Here is a 21,003-nt window from a genome sequence, read left to right as displayed (position 1 = left end):
ATTTTTTACAGAATGCTCTACCTTTGTGATGCTTCCATACCTTAACAGTAGAGAGACTACATGTATTATCATGGAAACATGTACAGGAATAAAGTGTTGTGTTGAAGCTCCTTCTCTTGGAAGATCATTTGACTTCTCTTTTGAACTTGATGCATGCAACTTCCAGTTAACCATTCGTATAGAGAAGTTTGTTTACAATGAGTCACTTGTTAATTATGTTTATGGTAAGAAATTGTTACTGTATTATATATATATTATGAACTATTTTTGTTCAGAAAAACACCTCCACATTTCACAAGAGTATTAGGAGTGATAAACAAATACTGTAAATTCAGAAATTATTGCATGCATTTATTTTTGTGATTTTATTTTTAGCGATATTGAGAATATCCTGTTTAATTCATATAAAAAAAATCAAAATGCAAGTTTAATTAAATTATTGGGATGATAACCCTGTTGCGTTTTTCGCAATAATAAAAACATCGCAATAATTAAATTTACAGTCATATGAATACACTAAACCCTGATTTATCCATCATTTGCAATAATGTACATTACATTTTTAATTGGTTTTCCCTTTTTGAAAAGTGCTCATTTTGGTATAATTTCCATTTAAAAGGTAGAAAACTTCATCTGTAAATATATAATTATAGAATTAAAAACTTGATGATTAGACATGATTTTACTTTTCAGAATTAAGTGACATATAACTTTATGCATGCTGGAAACAATTAAAACTGAATACAGAAAAAAGGCCATTGCTTCACAAATAAATCTAAGCAACTTAAGGGGGCTCGCGGGTCTAAATCAACTTTTTTTTTCTTATATAGAATTTTGCTAATTTTTTCTATGATTAAACTTTATCTTATACCTTATAGAAATATAAAATAAAAATATGGGGTCACCGCTCATTTAAGCTCACAATCTGCTTATAAAAGAAGCAGACATTTTTGTTAATGTCCTTTTTAGCTCACCTGGCCCTTCGGGTTTACATTTTGAACTTCTTCTAGAGAACCACTGAATGGAATGAAACAAAACATAGCATGAATGTTCCTTACGAGGCGCTGACCAAGTGTTTTTACTTTGTAGCTGGTCCATCATCCAAGATGGCCACCAGTGGGGGACTAAGTTTAACATAGGACCCTATGGGAAATGCATACAAATGACTTCTTTTAGAGAACCACTAAATAGAATGAAACCAAACATGGCATGGATCTTCTCAACAAGGTACTGACCAAGTGTTAGTATTTTGTAGCGGATCCATTATCCGAAATGGCTGCCAGCGGGGGATTTAGTTTAACATAGGAGCCTATGGGAAATGCATACGACTTCTTATAGAGAACCACTGAATGGAATGAAACAAGACATAGCATGAATCTTCCTAACAAGGTACTGGCCAAGTGTTGTTACTTTGTAGCCGATCCATTATCCCAGATGGCTGCTAGTGGGGTACTTAGTTTAACATAGGACCCTATGGGAAATACATACAAATGACTTCTTTTAGAGAACCACTGAATGGAATGAAACAAAACATAGCATGAATCTTCCTAACAAGGTACTGACCAAGTGTTGTTACTTTGTAGCCGATCCATCACCAAAGATGGCCGCCAGTGGGGGACTTATTTTAACATAGGCCCCGTTAGGAAATGCATACAAATGACTTCTTTTAGAGAACCACTGAATGGAATGAAACAAAACATAGCATGAATCTTCCTGACGAGGTACTGACCAAGCGTTGTTACTTTGTAGCTGATCCATCAACCAAGATGGCCGCCAGTGGGGGACTTAGTTTAACATAGGACCCTATGGGAAATGCATACAAATGACTTCTTTTAGAGAACCACTGAATGGAATGAAACAAAACATAGCATGAATCTTCTTAACAAGGTACTGACCAAGTGTTAGTATTTTGTAGCCGATCCATTATCCAAAATGGCTGCCAGCAGGGGACTTAGTTTAACATAGGAGCCTATGGGAAATGCATACAAATGACTTCTTATAGAGAACCACTGAATGGAATGAAACAAAACATAGCATGAATCTTCCTAACAACGAAGTGACCAAGTGTTTTTACTTTGTAGCCGATCCATTATCCAAGATGGCTGCCAGTGGAGGACTTAGTTTAACATAGGACCCTAATGGGAAATGCATACAAATGACTTCTTTAAGAGAACCACTGAATGGAATGAAACCAAACATAGTATGAATGTTCCTTATGAGGTGTTGACCAAGTGTTGTTACTTTGTAGCCGATCCATCATCAAGATGGACGTCAGTGGGGGACTTAGTTTAAAATAGGACCATATGGGAAATGCATACAAATGACTTCTTTTAGAGAACCACAGAATGGAATGAAACAAAACATAGCATGAATCTTCTTAACCAGGTACTGACCAAGTGTTAGTATTTTGTAGCGGATCCATTATCCAAAATGGCTGCCAGCGGGGGACTTAGTTTAACATAGAACCTATGGGAAATGCATACAAATGACTTCTTATAGAGAACCACTGAATGGAATGAAACAAAACATAGCATGAATCTTCCTAACAAGGTATTGACGAAGTGTTGTTACTTTGTAGCCGATCCATTATCCAAGATGGCTGCCAGTGGGGGACTTAGTTTAAAATAGGACCCTTATGGGAAATGCATACAAATGACTTCTTTTAGAGAACCACTGAATGGAATGAAACCAAACATAGTATGAATGTTCCTTACAAGGTGGTGACCAAGTGTTGTTACTTTGTTGCCGATCCATCAGGGGCCTCTGATGTAAAAAGACTGTTAACACTTTCACTCCCGAATAACACAAATAAGATACTTTTGAATGGTATATGCTAAGTTGATTAATGGTGTGATAGTGTGTTATTCATATTTTCTATGTATTTCAGGGACTCATCATCAGTTTTATTTGAAAGGAATTTTCTTAATTGAGTAAGTTGCTTTATATAATTTATATCCCTTAGTTTTTTAATATCATAGTATATACAATGAAGTATGATCAAAACCCTATACATGTTAATTCTTAAAAAAGATAACAGTAAACAATATTAAATGCTTAGGAAGAAGAAATATCATATAAGATATCAAAATTTCTTTTATGTGTTGACTTAAACATCTATGACAAAATATTATTAGTTACATAGTGTGCTAGTGACCTAATACGGTATATATGGGGTCAGTAAATTCCATATGGGGTGAGAGCGAAGCTCGAATCCCCATATGGAATTTACTGACCCCATATATACTGTATTACGTCACTAGCACACTATGTAACAAATTTATCTTATCAAATATCTTAACATGTGAAATTTAGACTAGTGACCTATCACAATGAGCAAGTCTTCGCCAGATACTGTTAGCATTAAGAAACTAGCTACTTCCATTGATCCTACAAAAACAGATGCCAACAATAACAACTTGTTCGGTTTAAATGTGTTTTTAAGAATTTATTTCAATCTTAATCATCAATTTCTCCTTCTGTTGAAATCTTTAAGATTTTTTTCTCAATACCGTTTTGTTTTTATAAAGGGAAGTAACACCGCTATTAACCGTGTATGAAATAAGCCCCGCCTCTCTTTTACCTAATATGGAATATAAAGGGCATAACACCACTACTAACCGTGTATGAAATAAGCCCTGCCTCCCTACTAACCTAATATCAAATATACACGGTCTCCACAAGGACGCTTTTAGCCAATCATATTCCTAGAAATGTATAGGAAGTAAGATAATATTTAATAGATGACATCTATATTTTTGTAAAAGTGTTTTGAGCTTGAAAATCTTGCTAAGGAATATCACTAATAGTAGCAGGGTTAGAAATATTGCTTCATTTATATATATTTATTATCATTTTATTATTCAATTATATGTGTCAGTACAAACAAATTTATATTTTTATTCATTAACAAAATCACAATGTCAAACAGAGTTAATTGGTCATGATTATCTCTCCTACATGAACACAAAAAAAAATCAAATTTCCACGCAAAGGTGCAGATTTTATATTGGTGTCTTGGGTTGATACTGGTGCATGTGATATTGAAAATGCTGTATGATATTTTCTATTTATTTCTGTGATTTAGCAGACATTTTTTACATACAGAAACTGGCCATGTTTTGTAGGTACACTGTTGATGAGTTATCATCTTCAGAATACATATTATCTGTAAGTCTTGGTGTATGCTTAGAGTCCTCAGAACCTAATTGTATGACCAAACAACTTATAGCAGACAAAGTCAGCCTACCCAAGCCATCTTGTGACTGGAATCAAGGATTTAGAATTCAAAGTAAGTTTTACATATTGTCAAATGTTAAGATATGTACATATCTTTGTTGTTAACATAGTGAAATTGCAGATAATGTGAGGTAAATAAGTATTAAAATGTTTAAAATAAAATTTATGCATGATTCATCTAACAATATATAAAGCAAGATAAACTTTACTTGCAAATGGTAAAAAATCAAACCCATTCATTTCTTTTCTATACATATACAAGATACTAGTCAGTATGTCTGTCAGGGTTCACCTGACCTTGAGCTCATTACATGTATCAGTGATCAGTATTATGATTTAGTGCTTATTTTCACTTGTCAGATACAATAATCTATAGGTCAACTATATATGGTGTATAGAATATAAATGGAATGTTTGTATGGTATACATGTTCATATGTCCTTAACCTCATTTTCATAGTTAGTTGGTCAACATTATGTTTTGAGGGAGTTTTCTAACAGCAATAGGTCAAAAACCTTTAGCAAATGGCATGATTGCAGGGTATACACATCCAGCAGGTGGATAAAAGGTCCACTGTTGAAGGACCTCAGGTGATAGCTAACCAGGGAAATTTGTCATCAATTTATCTTATGTGATGATTACAAATTCCTCTGGTTACCTGGGATAGCTACTACCTATTACCCTACATCAGCAGACCTTTTATCCACCAATGCACACTTCCATCTGTAGGGGTCCACCTGATTTTACCTTATTTACATGAATGTAAAGTTTATGTGATAAACACTTTATCCTGAAATCTATCATAACAAATTCATTCATGATAAGTACAGCAGGCAAAGTGTTCACACGATTAATTCACATTTGCTTTCCTCTTGTATCAATTTTCTTAGGACTACCGGTACATTTTGATTTTTAAGGAGAAAGTAGATGATGAAAACAGAGAGAAATCTTTTTGAAGCCTATGTAGTTAACTATTTTATGAATTTGTTTGAAATTGTTATGCAGATTTTTCCTTAGAAGATTGGACAAGGATAAGAGGAGAAGACTTGACAAATCTCACAGAGCTAGCAGTGTTACAAGTTTCAAGTGACCTTGGGATATCAAAATTTTTCAAGAAACCTTCATGTGTTAGAAATGGAATTTTTTATCAACCAGAAAACTTTGGTTGGAAAAGAGGTAAAAGATAACTACATTGTACAAATTTACTTTTATCCCTTTTATACGCCTGTCAAAATTTTAACAGGACATATTATGGTATAAAAATGTCCAGGGTCGATCTGGCTGTCCAGCGTAAAAATCTTGCACTGTAACTTGAGAAGAACTTATCCCAATTTCATGAAACTTAACATACTGTTAAAATCGTTAAATAAGCCAAATGTTTTTTTCTCTATCTTTGTCCCTGCGTATTATACTCAAGTGCGCCTTATGTATGTATTTTTTTTTGTTTTCAGGACGAACGTGAAAAAAAAATATCTTGATTGTCAAGTGGTTGCAGTGACTTGATAAATTGTTTATGTGGCCTATTTTATAATGAATAAATACATTTACTTTATCGTTTGTTCTTTATTTCATTGTTGGATTAGGAAGTTGATAACCATGTGTTCGTTACATTAACAAAGAAAGATAATCTGTGTTTGAATGAGGTACCATACAGGATATTAATTGTTTATTTATCATAAATATGTAATTGTCTGTTGTTTTGAATGTGTTTTTAGATAATCTTCTAATGGAATAATAAAGGAAGTGATTGTGTTTCTTCCCAATATTCCAAGTTTCTTTTAATGACGATGGTGATTCATGGGCTGAAATGAACACTTTGGGCCAAATTCGGATGGAACTCAAGTTCTCACTCGAGTTTCATATGAACGGTAAACAATTTTGAAGAGTAAGGTCTCTAGATTACCGGAAGTACAGGCCCCTACTCTGAATATGTTTACATTCAAATTTGATTGGATTGACGTCATAACAACCGGGATATCAAGTCCATCTCTAGGAACCCTGCCACAACCAAGGGCTCCTCGCGTGTTTATGGCGGGAAAGCTATATCCAATCATAACAAGTGTTATATATGACCATGTCAATCCCATCTACTCTAGATATCCATCCCAACTTGGCCTTAAATTATTTCTTAAGCACAGAAAGATAAGGGAAGATGATCGTGTTTGAAAAGAGGTACCATACAGGATATACTATTGAGGAGTACTTTACTGCTTGTTGTTATTGTGTTTCAAAATGAAATATCTTTATGAAATATTGTAGCCGCATATTATTGGATGTTTCAAATAAAAAAATGAATATAAATTTTCATAATTTAATATGTTAAGACATTTATTTATTGCTGTCTTATATGAATTCTCTTTTCCAGGACCCATATCACTTTCAGTTAAAAATAGACAATGACTTGCAGAAACTGAATTGTTTTGTTTGTTGTAAATTGAAAAATGTTTGTTACTTTTAAAACTTAAACTTTTATTTTAGACAACAATAAAATTCTTTAGATTTGATTTAATAAATTTTTTCCTGACTTATGGGTGAACAGTTTTCACACGTGGGTACAGGTAAGAAGGTCATAATCAAGGTAAACAATGGCAGTTTTATGGCTTGTATGACCTTTAATGAATACATTCTCAAGATCAATTAAAATCCTTGATTCCAATTCAAACAATAAACGAGCAATTAACACCAAACTAATTTTAATCAAAACAACACATGGCCATTGTTGACAAAAAAAAACACAACAAACGAATCGGGCATCATTAAAACAATGAGAAAAGTATAATTATTTTATTAACATTTTTTATTTTAAGATGACACAAATAAATATATACAAAAATACTTTCAACTTTCTCACCAATCTGAAAATAGAAATGAAACATATTACGGTGTAAGTTTCAAAAAGGAGTGAACAAATTCATAACACTAAGGTCAGTAGAATAAATGCACGTTTTCCTCAAAGTGCGCTTTATATGCAGGTGCGTTGTTTGTAAGGAAAAAAATCTTCCCCTTAAAAAACGGCCATTCGGCTTATTTTTCGATGCGCTTTTTAGTCCGGAAAATATGGTAGTTGTTTCTTACTATTAAAGGTGGGTAGTTTACCTAACCCAATAATGACTTTACTGTTTATCTAGCAAGCAAGCTAACCAAAGATATTACCTTTAACTACACATTCAATTGGCTGTAATCTAAAGATCTGTATACTTTTTGGTGGTGATTCAAAATTTGAGAGGTATTGAGTTTTTAATAATAAAAAAAAGGGGGGGTTTTCACATGTCCAGCTGTATCTCACAAACGATTTATGATTATTGCTTAAAAGTTTACATACTTCTTAGTTATATTAATCTTAAGATCTGTATACAATTTGGTGATGATTAAAAATTTTATTTTACAGTTATTGGGGTTTTTGTCCAAAAAAAAGGGGGGGGGTTTCACATGTCGCGCAGTATCTCAGAAACTCTTTATAAAACTTCACACACAAGACAACGGGCATATCATGCGCTTGTAGTGCAGCTGTTTATTATGACTTTGTTGGAAAGTTAAGGATACTGTTGGTCTTCATATAACATTAGTGTAACATATGCTTAAAACAAATTAACAAAGTCGAAAAAATAAATCTACAAATAAAAGCAAATAATAAAAAAAGGTATCCAAGTAAGAAGTTGGTGGTTTGAAATGTAAATATGCATTTGTGGTCTTGAATTTTGTTTATAGTCATACTTTATAGTTTTGTATTTTGTTTTCAGATTGCCCTGTATCAACAGAACTTCCTGAACTTCACCCAGGAATGACCTGTGTCTTATTACCTTCCTGTACTGAGGTTGAATGCTGTATAGATGCTGATATGTTTCATCATTCATTTAATCTTGTCTTAAAACTGGATCCATGTGATGAAAAATTAATTGTTGGGATTGAAAATTTTATTTTTGAAATTTCTCTCTATGAATTTGATTGGGGTAAGTTTGCAATAAATATGAAAAACATGAAAAAAAAACTATTTATAGTTGGTGGTACTATTAATACATAATCAACGGATACAATTAAGATTGTAAAAATAATAATCTGTTGCTTTAGTTTAAACAAAACATGCATTAGATGCACTAAAATGGACAAAATTAAACTTGTCACAGATTCAAAGTAGAGTATGCCTTTGAAAAGCATAGAAGACACAAAAAAAGGTTTTGTCAAATACCGTAAATATTTTCATGGGGTATAAATTTTCATAGAAAACTAAATGGCCAATTAAATTCCGCCAAATTAAAAGTGTACATGCAAAGATATTGATAAAAGTTTTGAATCCATTAAAATAATAACCGCCAAAATATTTTGTATACCTTAATTATTTAATGAAAATCTTGAAATTTTACCCCTGCGAAAAATAACCTGCTATACAGTATAGCTATATGGTAAAGCATTTTATGGCCTGCAAACAAAAATGCATAATATTGAAAATTACTGTACATGTTCATTATGATTTTATATTTAGAAAAAAAATCCAAATAGATAAGTTTTTACTTGGATTTCAAAGATCACTAAACAGTGATACGTGATATTGCAAACCAACATGGTGTTCTATTGGAGATATGTTTTTGTTTTTCTGTTCATTCAGTAATTTCTTATTTTCATTTTTATTTGTAGGAGTCAGCAAGAAACTATACTTGAATAGTGTTATACGTATGGAGTAAGTATATTGTTAAATTTTCATCACTTCATTAGATATGTGTTAAAGATGCAGTTATTATATAAAGATGTTTCCTTTCAGCTTTTTAAAGTAAGTTATATTTAATGAGATGAACAACTTAACATTCTCCATGTTTCAGGTATTCCATATATGACCTGAAGAGTGATGATAGTTACTTGGTAGATATGAATGTTAGTGTATGCTTTGAATCTTCCAAGCCTTGTTTAATTGACCAAGTCGTCCTGAATAAAACTAAGCTGGCAAAGAAACCATGCAAATGGCAGACTGGGTTTAAAAATTCAAGTAAGTTATTTTCATTTAACATAATTTTACATACAGTATTACTTTTACTGAAAGTTCATTATTTCCCTAAGCAGACCAGCCAGCTATTTTGATTTATAGGGGATTTCCCTCATGGCAGGTTTTTACATCAATTTTAGAATAATTTATTATGTAAACTGTACACCTCAAAACAGCATTCAAATCAGTTAGTTACAAGGGTATTGAGGTAGATTAAAAACAATCAATACAATTAACAGGTTCACTTGCACTTAAAAAAACCCAATTGCGATTTTAAAAACTTGTTACTTATGACCAGAAAACTATCAAATAATTGTGCATGATCAATTTAAAGTACAATCTTTAAGGTGGTAAAATCTACTTAAATTTTTGTATTATCAAAATTCTATGAAGATATGTTTTTAAGATTAAAAACATCAGTCATTGAAAAAAAAAACCCTATGCAAGCTTTTAACTTGTTTGAGCATAAATGAGAAAGTTTAAAAAGGTAAAATCTAAATTGAATTGACCAGCTTCATGAAAATAAGTTAACTCCTGTATGAGTGTGGGTGTACAGTACTTCACGAAATTTGTCTTAACAGGTTTTAGTCTTATGTCATGGAAAAACTCAATGGGTGTTGATCCATCCCAACCATTGAGTCAGATGGAGACAAAGCAGCTTGAAGAAACTCTTGGAATAGCTCCATTTCTATTGGACAATGCCTGTCAAAGATTTAGTTCACCTTATGTTCCTCAAATTGATGGATGGAGAACAGGTTTGATACATACTTTATGTCATTACTCTTGCTTCTTTTTTAATGTATAATGATTTCATAAGGCTACAATGTTTTTGTATAGGTATGATAGTGTTGAGTTAATGATAATTATAGATTGGTCATCTCAACGAGATTGAATTTCTCAGAATCTTTATAAGGCAAAAATGTTTAGCTAAATAAAACCTACAAGTAAGTCAAACAACCAAAGACCTATGATTGATAGAGAGAAATTTAAAAAATAGTAGTAGGTTCTAACACCCATTTATACACATTAAACAGCAAAATAATCATATTTGCAAAATCACAAAAGAATCCAGTTGATCAATAAGGCTTTTAGGACGCTGCTGTTGCAATTGATGAATTCAGGCTTGGTTTGGATTTTGAGAATAATTAAGGAATAACAGTACTGTAGTTGAAGAGTTGCCACCGTCAATTGTAGATTTGACGGTCGCAAATGCAGTTTTACTGGCGACGTGTAGCGGAGACAGTAAAACGGAGATTTGCGACCATCAAATCAAAATTGACTGTGGCAACTCTTCAACTACAGTACTGTTATTCCGATTCTAATGCATTTCAAAAAGAAAAAATACGATAAAACTTGGAAAAATGTCTTAATTTGACAAATAAAAAAAAATCCGCGAAACTTCATGAATGATTTTGGCACAAAGACGTCATGGGTAAACGTGACGTCATACAAATGAAAACTTACAAACTGAAGGTTATTACGTTACTTGTACTCTTCAAATTCGGATAAAATAACATTAAAATAGCAAATTCGAGGTAGGTGTTGTTTTATTTTCGATTATATAGGGTGCAATCAACAGTTTTTTTCTATGACGTCACATTTTGAGGGACCATGCATAAGTGACCCTTAGTGGTGGACTGATTAATAAAGATACTTGTATAAAACTAGATATCACTGGAATCAGAATGTTCTCTAGTTTATAATGAAATAAAAGTAATGTGTACTTTTAATATATTAAAAATATTCCATCCAATGAACATGGGAAAAAAAAGGTCTAATTTGAACATAAAAAACTTGAAACCAGGTCATGTGCACACCCATGAAGATATGATCCATGCACATTTTACATAATCAAAACTGTATGAAATATGTAGGTTTTTACCTGGCCTTTAAAAAAAATCTTGTTTCAGGGTACGGTTTCCTGCTCCGAAAAGAGCTACAGTGTCTGCAAATAAGTTTTCAATTTTCACTGCCAAAAAAACAGAATGTTTACAGTGTTGTCTCCCCTCAAAACATGTAAAGTTAATATAATTTTTAAAATTATTTCAATCATTCAACCTGTTTTAATTGAAAGCTAATTAACTTATTTTTACAATCAAGTACAAAAAACATGATACTTTTTCACCATTTGAGTAAATAAACAGGGGTTTCCCTCCATGGTTATTTTTAGTCGGGGAATAACCCCTAGTTTTTGGGATACGATTGCTTTCAAGCAATCTGTAGACTTTTACCATTGACTCAGGGCTCATTCCCTCACGTCAGCCATTTTATTCTAAACTTCAGCAACATCTCAGATTCTTAGGATTGTCTTGCTTTAAAAGGTAAAAACAAGCAAACGGATTGAGCATAAACAACTTTCCTGTAATGTTCTTCTCATAACCTTCATGTTAGATATTTCCCTTGACTTATATGCGTGTTTTTAACAACACGGAAAATCAGAATTAATCAGTATTTATATTTAGTATTTTTATAAATTTAGAAACACGTCAGAGGGAATTCCTCAGTTTTGATAAATGCGAGAGTTCTCTGAATTCCGATAATTCTATTTCTGTCATATAAGTTTTTCTATATTTTACCGTTATGAAACTGATACTGTACTCTCATAAAGAAATGGAGACCCATTCATCATATCATTTAATAAACGTTCTTGTTCTAAATCTCAAGTCGCGGGTTTGTTTATGTATTAATGTGCATGTGTATAGTTTTCTTGATTTCAAGGGGTATCAGATTGAGTGGTTGCTCTGGATTCCCCGCTTATAAATTAATTTGAAACTCATGGGATTCTTTCTATGTCTGTCTGCTATTGAGGGTTTAATATTGTTGTTGCATAATTTAAAAAATCATATGCATCATTTAAATTAAAATCAATGTAGTTTTACCTATAACACCCCTTCAGCCGAAATGAAATCTTCCATATTATCGTTTCGAGTTGTCTCCCTTCCGGAAATATTTCCCGTCAAAATCAAAATACAATGTGACTCGTCAAGAAAAATTAACTCGTTGGATGTCGATAAACGTCGTATTATATTAAGAGCGATCTCAATTTTAACAGAGGAGTGTGTACGGAAAGGAGTCATGCCCAATGACCCAAAGGAAATTAATATTTAAAGACTTAGAAATGAGGGGGGATAGGAGGGGTCCTGATCCCGAAATCCCGGGCTTAAAAACACGAAATCCCGAAATCCCGGGCTTAAAATAACAAAATCCCGAGGTTCCGAAATTCGAATAAAGAATTCCCGGATCCCGAAAGGGTCAATCCCGAAATCCCGAGCTTAAAAACAACCGATCCCGGAATCCCGATAAAGGTCCTATATCCCCCCTCAGAAATTGGGTTCTTCGTAGAATTAACGGTGATAAGATACGAAGTGAAATACCTTCTCTCACTCTCAGTTAGTCCGAGATTACTCTGACGTCCAACGGCTGTTTTGCCAGACAAGCTTGGGCCGTGGGACGTGGGACGGCCCCTGCTTGTCTGGCAAAACAGCCGTTGGACGTCAGAGTAATCTCGGACTAACTCTCAGTCTGAGCTCTCAGTGACTGCTGTGGAAAGTAAACTTGGAATTGATAGTACACAAATAAAACACAATAAGTACATTGCTCACACACTTGTATACGAGATTGGCTATTTTTAAAGTTGAGTGACTATTCAGATTATTACATTTCAGTGGCGGATCCAGAACTTTGCCTAAGGGGGGGCCCGCTCCAGTCATGCATCAATGATTCCCTATATAATCAACCAATTTTTTCCCACGAAAGGGGGGGCCGCTAGGCCCCCCTTGGATCCGCCTATGCATTTGCATGTCAGTTGAATTAGTTTTGACTGAAATAATACTATCCAGCTGTACCAGGACTTGCGGTCAGAAAACTTTCGAGTCAGTTTTTTGTACTCATACTCGAAAATCAACCAATGAAAGCTTTATTGTTTTTCGAGCATGATGTTTGTGCTCCAAGCACTGAGCAAAATTTTATGCCTTCAAGGCCAGGGCTGCCAAAAATGCGTTACTGTTACGACGGGCAGTGAGACTCACGCATGTTCGTGTTTTTTTTGCAGCAGTATCCTTGGATCTATTTTTTCCTCTTTGATCTTTTCAATTTTGGCCAAATCTCACCAATTTGCTTAATGAAAATTTGGCAAAACTGCTATACATGTGTCAATAAAAACTATATGGCAATCGTATCCCTCAGAGCATTCTGCTCTTTGATTTATAGAAACTGTTTATAGCACCCATAGTAGTAATCGAACATTTGTTGATTCAATCATTTCAAAATGGTTGTTCCTCCTTAGTTACGCCTGGTCAACTGTGGATTTGACGGCAACTTTTAGCCAATGAAAAAAACTGTTACATACAAATTGCATTAGAATAATCTTTTGATGTCTGAATATTGCTTTAAATTTGACTTAAAAGTCCCATGACTTTATCTGGAGTGAAAATTTTCAAAATCCAAACCAGGCCTGTATTAATTCATATATTGCAACATTTCACTAAATTCTTTTAAGATATCTTTTAAATCTTCCATTTTATTGTCGAGCCTTCGACTTTAGTCGAAAAAGCGAGACTAAGCGATCCTACATTCCGTCGTCGGCGGCGTCCACAAATATTCACTCTGTGGTTAAAGTTTTTGAAATTTTAATAACTTTCTTAAACTATACTGAATTTCTACCAAACTTGGACAGAAGCTTGTTTATGATCATAAGAAAGTATCCAGAAGTAAAGGACTAGGGGCTATAAGGGCCATTTTTGGCCCCACCCCCAAATTTCATTTAATTTGTCATGTTGTAAGTCTATACCATAGACCTTCTGAAAAAAATCGAATTTTGGGTCTAGCTCGTTTATCTTGTTGCCTAGCAACCACTAAAATGGCGGCGTTAAACTCATCAAATATGATTATTATACAGCTTTAATATATCTATATTTGAAATGGAACCTGTTTCGCATGTATTGAGCTTCACACTTGTACACTATTTAAATATTACATTTTTTTCCAAATTCACTGTTGCTTCTCCCTAGCAACATATCTGTGCCCATGACAACCGCGATTTGTTTTCTATTTACAAGATTTAATTTTAAATATATTGAAACAGAAAGGCAATTTAAGTTGTAAATCGTAAAAAGAAACGAACTCAAAGGTAAATATTAAGGGGGAAAGCAATATTGAAACACCAACAAACAAAACAAAACACCGGGTATTGCTGATAAATACAGATTGTGCATCTGATGCTGGGTTGGGTCTCACTTATCAGCGACAAGAAGAATAATATAAAGAAAAGACACATTTAGCTCTAAGAAATCTTAATATTGATTATCTTAAATAAATAGATACAGACACATGCATTAAAGCATGTCTTCAAAAGTCAGTGGATTTCCATGACAGTAGTTATGTTTCCGGAAGGGATTGGAGTTGAAGGGAGGCACTTCTATTTACACCTTTTTAAGCTTGAATAAGTGAAAAGTTAAGAAAACTATCAGATATATATGATATAACTTTTTTTCCTACGCAATTTATGAAAAGGTATATATTTTTAAAATGTAAAACTGGGTAAGGTGACAAAACAGCGGCACCCCCATCAATTACGTATTGAAGTACACCCCCTCTAGACTTATGTAAAGGGATCGTTAGGGTTGTCTTTTCGAAATTCATCTTATTCTTATTATCTATTTCAGTCGTCCAGACTTATAACCGTATCATTCTATAGAATTACAAAATGGAACATGCTAATATATCAAATTAATCTGTATTCTTAGATTTTTTCTATATTCATTATATGTATATATATATTATTTGTTTTATTATAGTTTTTGTCAATGTGACTAGTTTACTTTTCGCCTTTACTAATTTTAGTGTCGTATGACTTGGTCTTTGATCATCATGACAATATTCATTATATATTCGTCAAATTTATTGAAAACAAGAATGTGTCTTTAGTTCATGGATGCCCAAATGGCAAGACTAACAATGGCCAGGAAATCCTAGGTTAGGACAGGCCCAAAAAATCGGCAGATTTAAACATGTTATTTTTGCGATCTCAAACCCCCTCTCCCTTTACCTCTAGGCAAAGTAGAAAAAAATCAAACACACAATACACACAGTAAAATATACTTCAAAAAAAGTCTGAGTCAGATGTCAGATTCAACTACCTTGACCAAACACTTAAACCTGAAGCAAGACACAAGGACAATCGAACGAACAGACTGACATACGCACGGACGAACAGATGCATAGAACAGAAAACATAATGCCCACAAATGGGGATTAACAACAAAGCCGGGTCACATTTAAAAATTCACACTTCCTTTTTACGCATGATTATAATACTATTCAAAACATAACCTTTAAAAAGACGTGTAGTATGCTTACAGACTTCAGGCTCTTGTTTCTATGCATGGATAGTACACAACCATATATATATATATACATTTGCAAATTTACAGATCTTACATTGTTGGGTTGATGTTTAGACGAGTTGTATATACAGAATGTACACAGCCATGTATCACCATCACTGCTGGTGATACAATGGATAAATCTGTTGTAGAGTTGTCACAGGCTCAGGCGTTCTTATATAATTATATATACATGTTTATACGAATATATGGATAGTCTACCTTATGCCGTTTCCGTTTTTTACCATCAAATTTTATAGAACTTGTTCTCTATGCACATTACCCACAAAGACACATCTAATTGGAATATAGATAGTTTCATTTTCGAAATAAATCTCGTGTTTCTCGCCAAATATGGAAATTTAAGTAAAATAACCCCCCCCCCCTTTTTTTGCTACATAAATCATGGATCTGACCCTAATACCAGAGAGAGAAGATTGCCCCATTCAAACAACAAATTTTGAATTTATAATTAGCAAAAACATCAGAAATGTACAGATTTTGTTATATTTAAGGTCTATCTAAAATTTCATAATTAAAAAAAATGTCCTCAAAGTTGTTAGTGACTGCCTTACACATGAAGTTCATTGCTGTCCGATTTTTTTAAAGAAATTCAACTAGATAAACTTACGGAGATATAATCAGGAATACACTTTTCATTCATAAACCAAAAAAATAAGTTTCTATAGGCATAAGAATGTATAAACTAAACTTTGTAAGATGAAAAGGTCCAATTTGGACGGCAAATTTCAGCTTTTTATTGCTCCGCTTGGCTATGAAAAATATAAAATAAACTATCGCACCAACCTTGCACCAAAAAGATTTTTAATCCGAAGTTTGATATGTATGAACTTGTCAAAATGTTAAAATTTCTAATTGGTGCAAGCATGGTGCGGTGGTCAAAATTTAGAAAAACCATCAAATTTTTGGTATTTTTGCTTATTTTCCCAATAATGACGTCATTTGCACCTACCATTGTGACGTCATTGAACATTTTTTAGTTAAATAAAAACAATTTTTTTAAATCATTTACTCATATTCTAATAATTTATGAAAAAAATCTGCTCTGTTAGAATTTTTATTATCTTGTAAATCTGGGGCCATTTTAGGCCATTCAAGCCCCTACTCCTTTTGTAAAAATAAAATTCCATTTTTTCCGTATTTAACTTATAAATGGACTTAGTTTTTCTGCGAGGAAACATTACATTCACTCTGTGGTTAAAGTTTTTAAAATTTTAATAACTTTCATAAACTATCCTTGATTTGTACCAAACTTGGACAAAAGCTTGTTTATGATCATAAGATAGTATCAAGAAGAAAATTTTGTAAAAATAAATTTCCACTTTTCCGTATTTTACTTATAAATGGACTTAAATTTTTGGCCAGAAACAAAACATTCACTCTGTGGTTAAAGTTTTTAAAATTTTAATAACTTTCATAAACTATCCTTGATTTGTACCAAACTTGGACAGAAGCTTGTTTATGATCATAAGATAGTATCTAGAAGAAAATTTTGTTAAAATAAATTTCCACTTTTCCGTATTTTACTTATAAATGGACTTAGTTTTTTTGCCAGAAACAAAACATTCACTCTGTGGTTAAAGTTTTTAAAATTTTAATAACTTTCATAAACTATCCTTGATTTGTACCAAACTTGGACAGAAGCTTGTTTATGATCATAAGATAGTATCTAGAAGTAAATTTTGTAAAAATAAATTTCCACTTTTCCGTATTTTACTTATAAATGGACTTAGTTTTTTTGCCAGAAACAAAACATTCACTCTGTGGTTTAAAATTTTTAAAAATTTTTATAATGTTCTTAAACTATCCTGGATTTCTACCAAACTTAGACAAAAGCTTGTTTCTGATCATAAGATATTATTCAGAAGTAAATGTTGTAAAAAAAAAAATTCACTTTTTCCGTATTTTACTTATAAATGGACTTAGTTTTTCTTCCAGTTAACATTACACACAGTCTGCAGTTAAAGTTTATAAAACATTTATTAGATTCATAAACTATCCTGGATTTTTTACCAAACTTGGAAGCGTCTTTCAATCAAAAGACAGTATCGAGAGGGAAATTTTTATTGATGTTTTTCCTCATTTTTGTTGAGTCTGCGATTAACAGCAAAAGTAGGCGAGACACTGGGTTCCGTGGAACCCTTACGAATTTTTATAGATGTGATATATCCAGCAACAATTTCAATATGCACATGACAATATATCATGTTCACTTGAAGCAGCTGCATATTCTATTTGGTATCTATATTTTGAGTGTAAACATGGAATTCTTATGATTTTTTTTTATAGATTGTTCACAAGAAATCAGGAATCTACCATCACTTGGGAGTAATATGAACTGTTACATTGACCAGTCCTGCACAGCAGTACAGTGTTGCATTGATGTCAATGAACTAGGACAATCTATAGAGATTGGAGTTGAGATTGATCCATGTGACTTTATGTTGACAGTCAGAATAGAGAAATTGAACTTTGATGTTACATTGTATGATTACATTTGGGGTAAGTCTGATTAAATAATACATAATGATAGTTATTAATTGATTTTTATGGGCATTATGTTATCTGGTCTGTGCCTCCTTCCTTTTGTCCCTCGGTTCATTCTCATGTCTGTCCCCACTTCAGATTAAAGTCCAATCAACTGGAAACTTAATACACATGTTCCCTTTGATATGAAATTTCTAATTTGGCATTAGAATTAAGAGTTTTTACCCAATTTTCATGGTCTACTGAACATAGAAAATGATAGAGGGATGGGGCATCTGTATACTGGGGACACATTCTTGTTTTGTACTAATTGAATAACTGTTTTAGCTGAAGCCGATAGGTTTGGCTTATCTTTTTTATATCCATACCTTCCAACTTTGCAAAATATTCATGGATAATTTTCAACACAAGAGGACCCAATGCATATATCTTATATATGTCCATCTTGCCAGGGCACACTCTTTGTCGGTTAATGATATGAATGTAGTGCACATGTCTGTCTGGCATGCTGTGAAATGGTTTATTTCTTCCTCTGTGATATAAGTGGAATAATTTCTTCTGGAAATGATATTACAATATCATATGTTATATTTTTCCAGCTGAATGTTTTTCATCTGAAAACAATTAATATGCTTTACAGTTTCACCTGTCCGATCTTGAACTCATTTTCATGGTTCATTGGTGAAAGTTGAATTTTGGTGGTTTGGTCAGTTTTTCATATACTATAAGCTACCAGGTTAACTATAATTAATCCATGATGTGATTGTAAGGTGTATATGTTCAGCTGGCAAAGTTTACCTAACATTGGCCTCATTTACATGGATCATTGATAATGTGAAGTTTTTGTGATACTTTTAACACAAGTTTAACACCTTAATTTCTGTTACTCAATCTAAACATTTTATAGTAATTCAGTATATAAATTTGAATTTACATGTAACAAGTGAATGGAATGCAAAAAATTGTGTATAGCTGTTAATAATTTGTTACATGGCTTTTATTTCCAGAAAAACAGGAATATTTAGATCTCTATGGAGTCATACAGATTTCGTAAGTTTTGATTGCTTTTTGCATTTATGCCAGGAATAAGTCTTTGACAAAAATAAATGATAAATTCAACATTCATAACATAAATCTGAGAGTTTTCTGATAGCTTATAAAATGTTAACCATTACATGGCTTAAAAGATTATGACATCCCTTTTCTGCAAGGTTACAAGACTTTCTTTTATTATCTGTATTTGTTGTGTACACAATTGCTGAATTCAATTTTCATTCAACCCCCTGTTTTTATATTCAGCAGACTGATTTGTTCCTGTACATTATTCAAATGTAAAAAAAAATTATAGTTAATCATCTTTATTTCAGATTCACAATTAAGAATTTGTATGGAGAAAAATTCTATTTAATCAGCCTCAATGCATCAGTTAATTTTGATGCCAAAAGTGAAGAAGAATACACCATTATAATGGAGAACAGCCTACTACCAAAAACAGTCTGTGATTGGTCATCAGATTTTTATATTTCAAGTATGTTTACCAGTTTTTTTTATGATCACATATACTAAAAAGTCAATTGTATAAAACTGCAACACTTCTATACAAAAAAAGTCATCCTGAAAACATATCATATTCAATCACCATCTCAAAAAGAAAAATAGACATACAGAAAGAGAAAAACAACACAAAGTTGAGATAGTCTGACTTGGGGGTTATGAAGTCAAATGTAGGACAGAAGTCACAGGACAAATAGGAAAAAGGCACAATTTATTACATATATATATACTTCTGTTTAAAGTTATTTTTGTATTTTCCATAGCTGTTTTATTATATCAAAATATAATTTGCACATAAATCATGCTGAAATTATTATTTATGTTAGAAATACCCTTAGTTTGATATAAGAATAGAGAATAGAAACATGGAATAGGTCAAATAGGACACCACCTGAGACTAAAGAGCAGAAAACAGACATAAGGCAATTAGTGAGTCTCAACGCAGCGATAAGATCCTAGAGAAGGGCTTTAGCTCAATCCCCCTTCAACAATAATGTATACTTGTTCAGCCAAATGAATGCAACAAAAAACTAAACATTAAAATGAACCAAAATTAAAAACGCACACATGAGTAACAAAGGCTAGACATTCCTGACTTGGGACGGGTGGAATCATGCTGTGGGGGTTAACATGTTAAGTGAGATCTCAACTGTTCCCTATTCCTCTAGCCAATGTAGAAAAAAACACACAGTAAAACTCAGTTTAAAAAAAGACTCAGTCTGATGTTAGAATACATAACAGAAGGAACTAATTTGTTTTCATCTATTATGTAGCCATCAGTTCTCTTTGATGTTTTTTTTTTTTTTAGATTTTTCGTTGACAAACTGGCTGCAAAAGAAAAACTTGGAGATTAATGATACAATTCCTAGTAATATCTTACACCAGTTGTACGAAGAAACAAACATAGGCCATTACTTTCTGGATAACAAGTGTTCTAGACTGGTCTATCCTTACAATAATAGTTGGACTAAAGGTATAATTATCATAAGACCAAATGAAATATGAAATATATGATTTAAAATATCACAGCAAAGAGAACATAAAGAGGTTTATTTATCACAAAACTTTGGATCAGTATAAGTTTGGGTGAAATTTATTTAACTTCAATCTCCTAGTATGTGACAGAGTTTGTTTGTAAATCTCTGAACGTGGAAAATTATACATGTGTTTCCCGTTTTCCACAACAAATTTGTATGTAGAAAAATAAACACTTTAACAGATACATCACACATGACTTTGTTTTTGAACTTTTTACATTTTAATTGAATTCAACTTTATTCTTTAAACTACAGAGAACTTGTTTTAATAGAACATGTGAGACATATTTTTAATTGATGTAAATTCAGA

General features: G+C 32.6%; 2 protein-coding genes across 2 annotated transcripts in view; both read left to right on the top strand.

The window, feature by feature from the left end:
- Nucleotides 1–710, top strand: part of LOC139500302 (uncharacterized) — a 120,368-nt gene extending 119,658 nt beyond the window's left edge. Inside the window, exons 81-82 of the mRNA XM_071289046.1 lie at nt 12–224; nt 694–710. Of these exons, the coding sequence (XP_071145147.1) occupies nt 12–224; nt 694–710 (230 nt within the window). The remainder of the gene's footprint in view (nt 1–11; nt 225–693) is intronic.
- A 2,619-nt stretch (nt 711–3,329) lies between these two features.
- The window catches only part of LOC139500301 (uncharacterized), a 43,870-nt gene continuing 26,196 nt past the window's right edge, over nt 3,330–21,003 (top strand). Inside the window, exons 1-11 of the mRNA XM_071289045.1 lie at nt 3,330–3,418; nt 4,125–4,288; nt 5,242–5,412; nt 7,977–8,186; nt 8,869–8,911; nt 9,051–9,214; nt 9,793–9,966; nt 17,905–18,117; nt 19,110–19,152; nt 19,470–19,630; nt 20,465–20,629. Of these exons, the coding sequence (XP_071145146.1) occupies nt 3,330–3,418; nt 4,125–4,288; nt 5,242–5,412; nt 7,977–8,186; nt 8,869–8,911; nt 9,051–9,214; nt 9,793–9,966; nt 17,905–18,117; nt 19,110–19,152; nt 19,470–19,630; nt 20,465–20,629 (1,597 nt within the window). The remainder of the gene's footprint in view (nt 3,419–4,124; nt 4,289–5,241; nt 5,413–7,976; nt 8,187–8,868; nt 8,912–9,050; nt 9,215–9,792; nt 9,967–17,904; nt 18,118–19,109; nt 19,153–19,469; nt 19,631–20,464; nt 20,630–21,003) is intronic.

This window comes from Mytilus edulis, chromosome 13, assembly GCF_963676685.1.
Source record: "Mytilus edulis chromosome 13, xbMytEdul2.2, whole genome shotgun sequence".
In the NCBI taxonomy this organism is placed as follows: domain Eukaryota; kingdom Metazoa; phylum Mollusca; class Bivalvia; order Mytilida; family Mytilidae; genus Mytilus; species Mytilus edulis.
The sequence above is the reverse complement of the archived record's forward strand: the minus strand, read 5'-3'. Positions and strand labels throughout refer to the sequence as shown.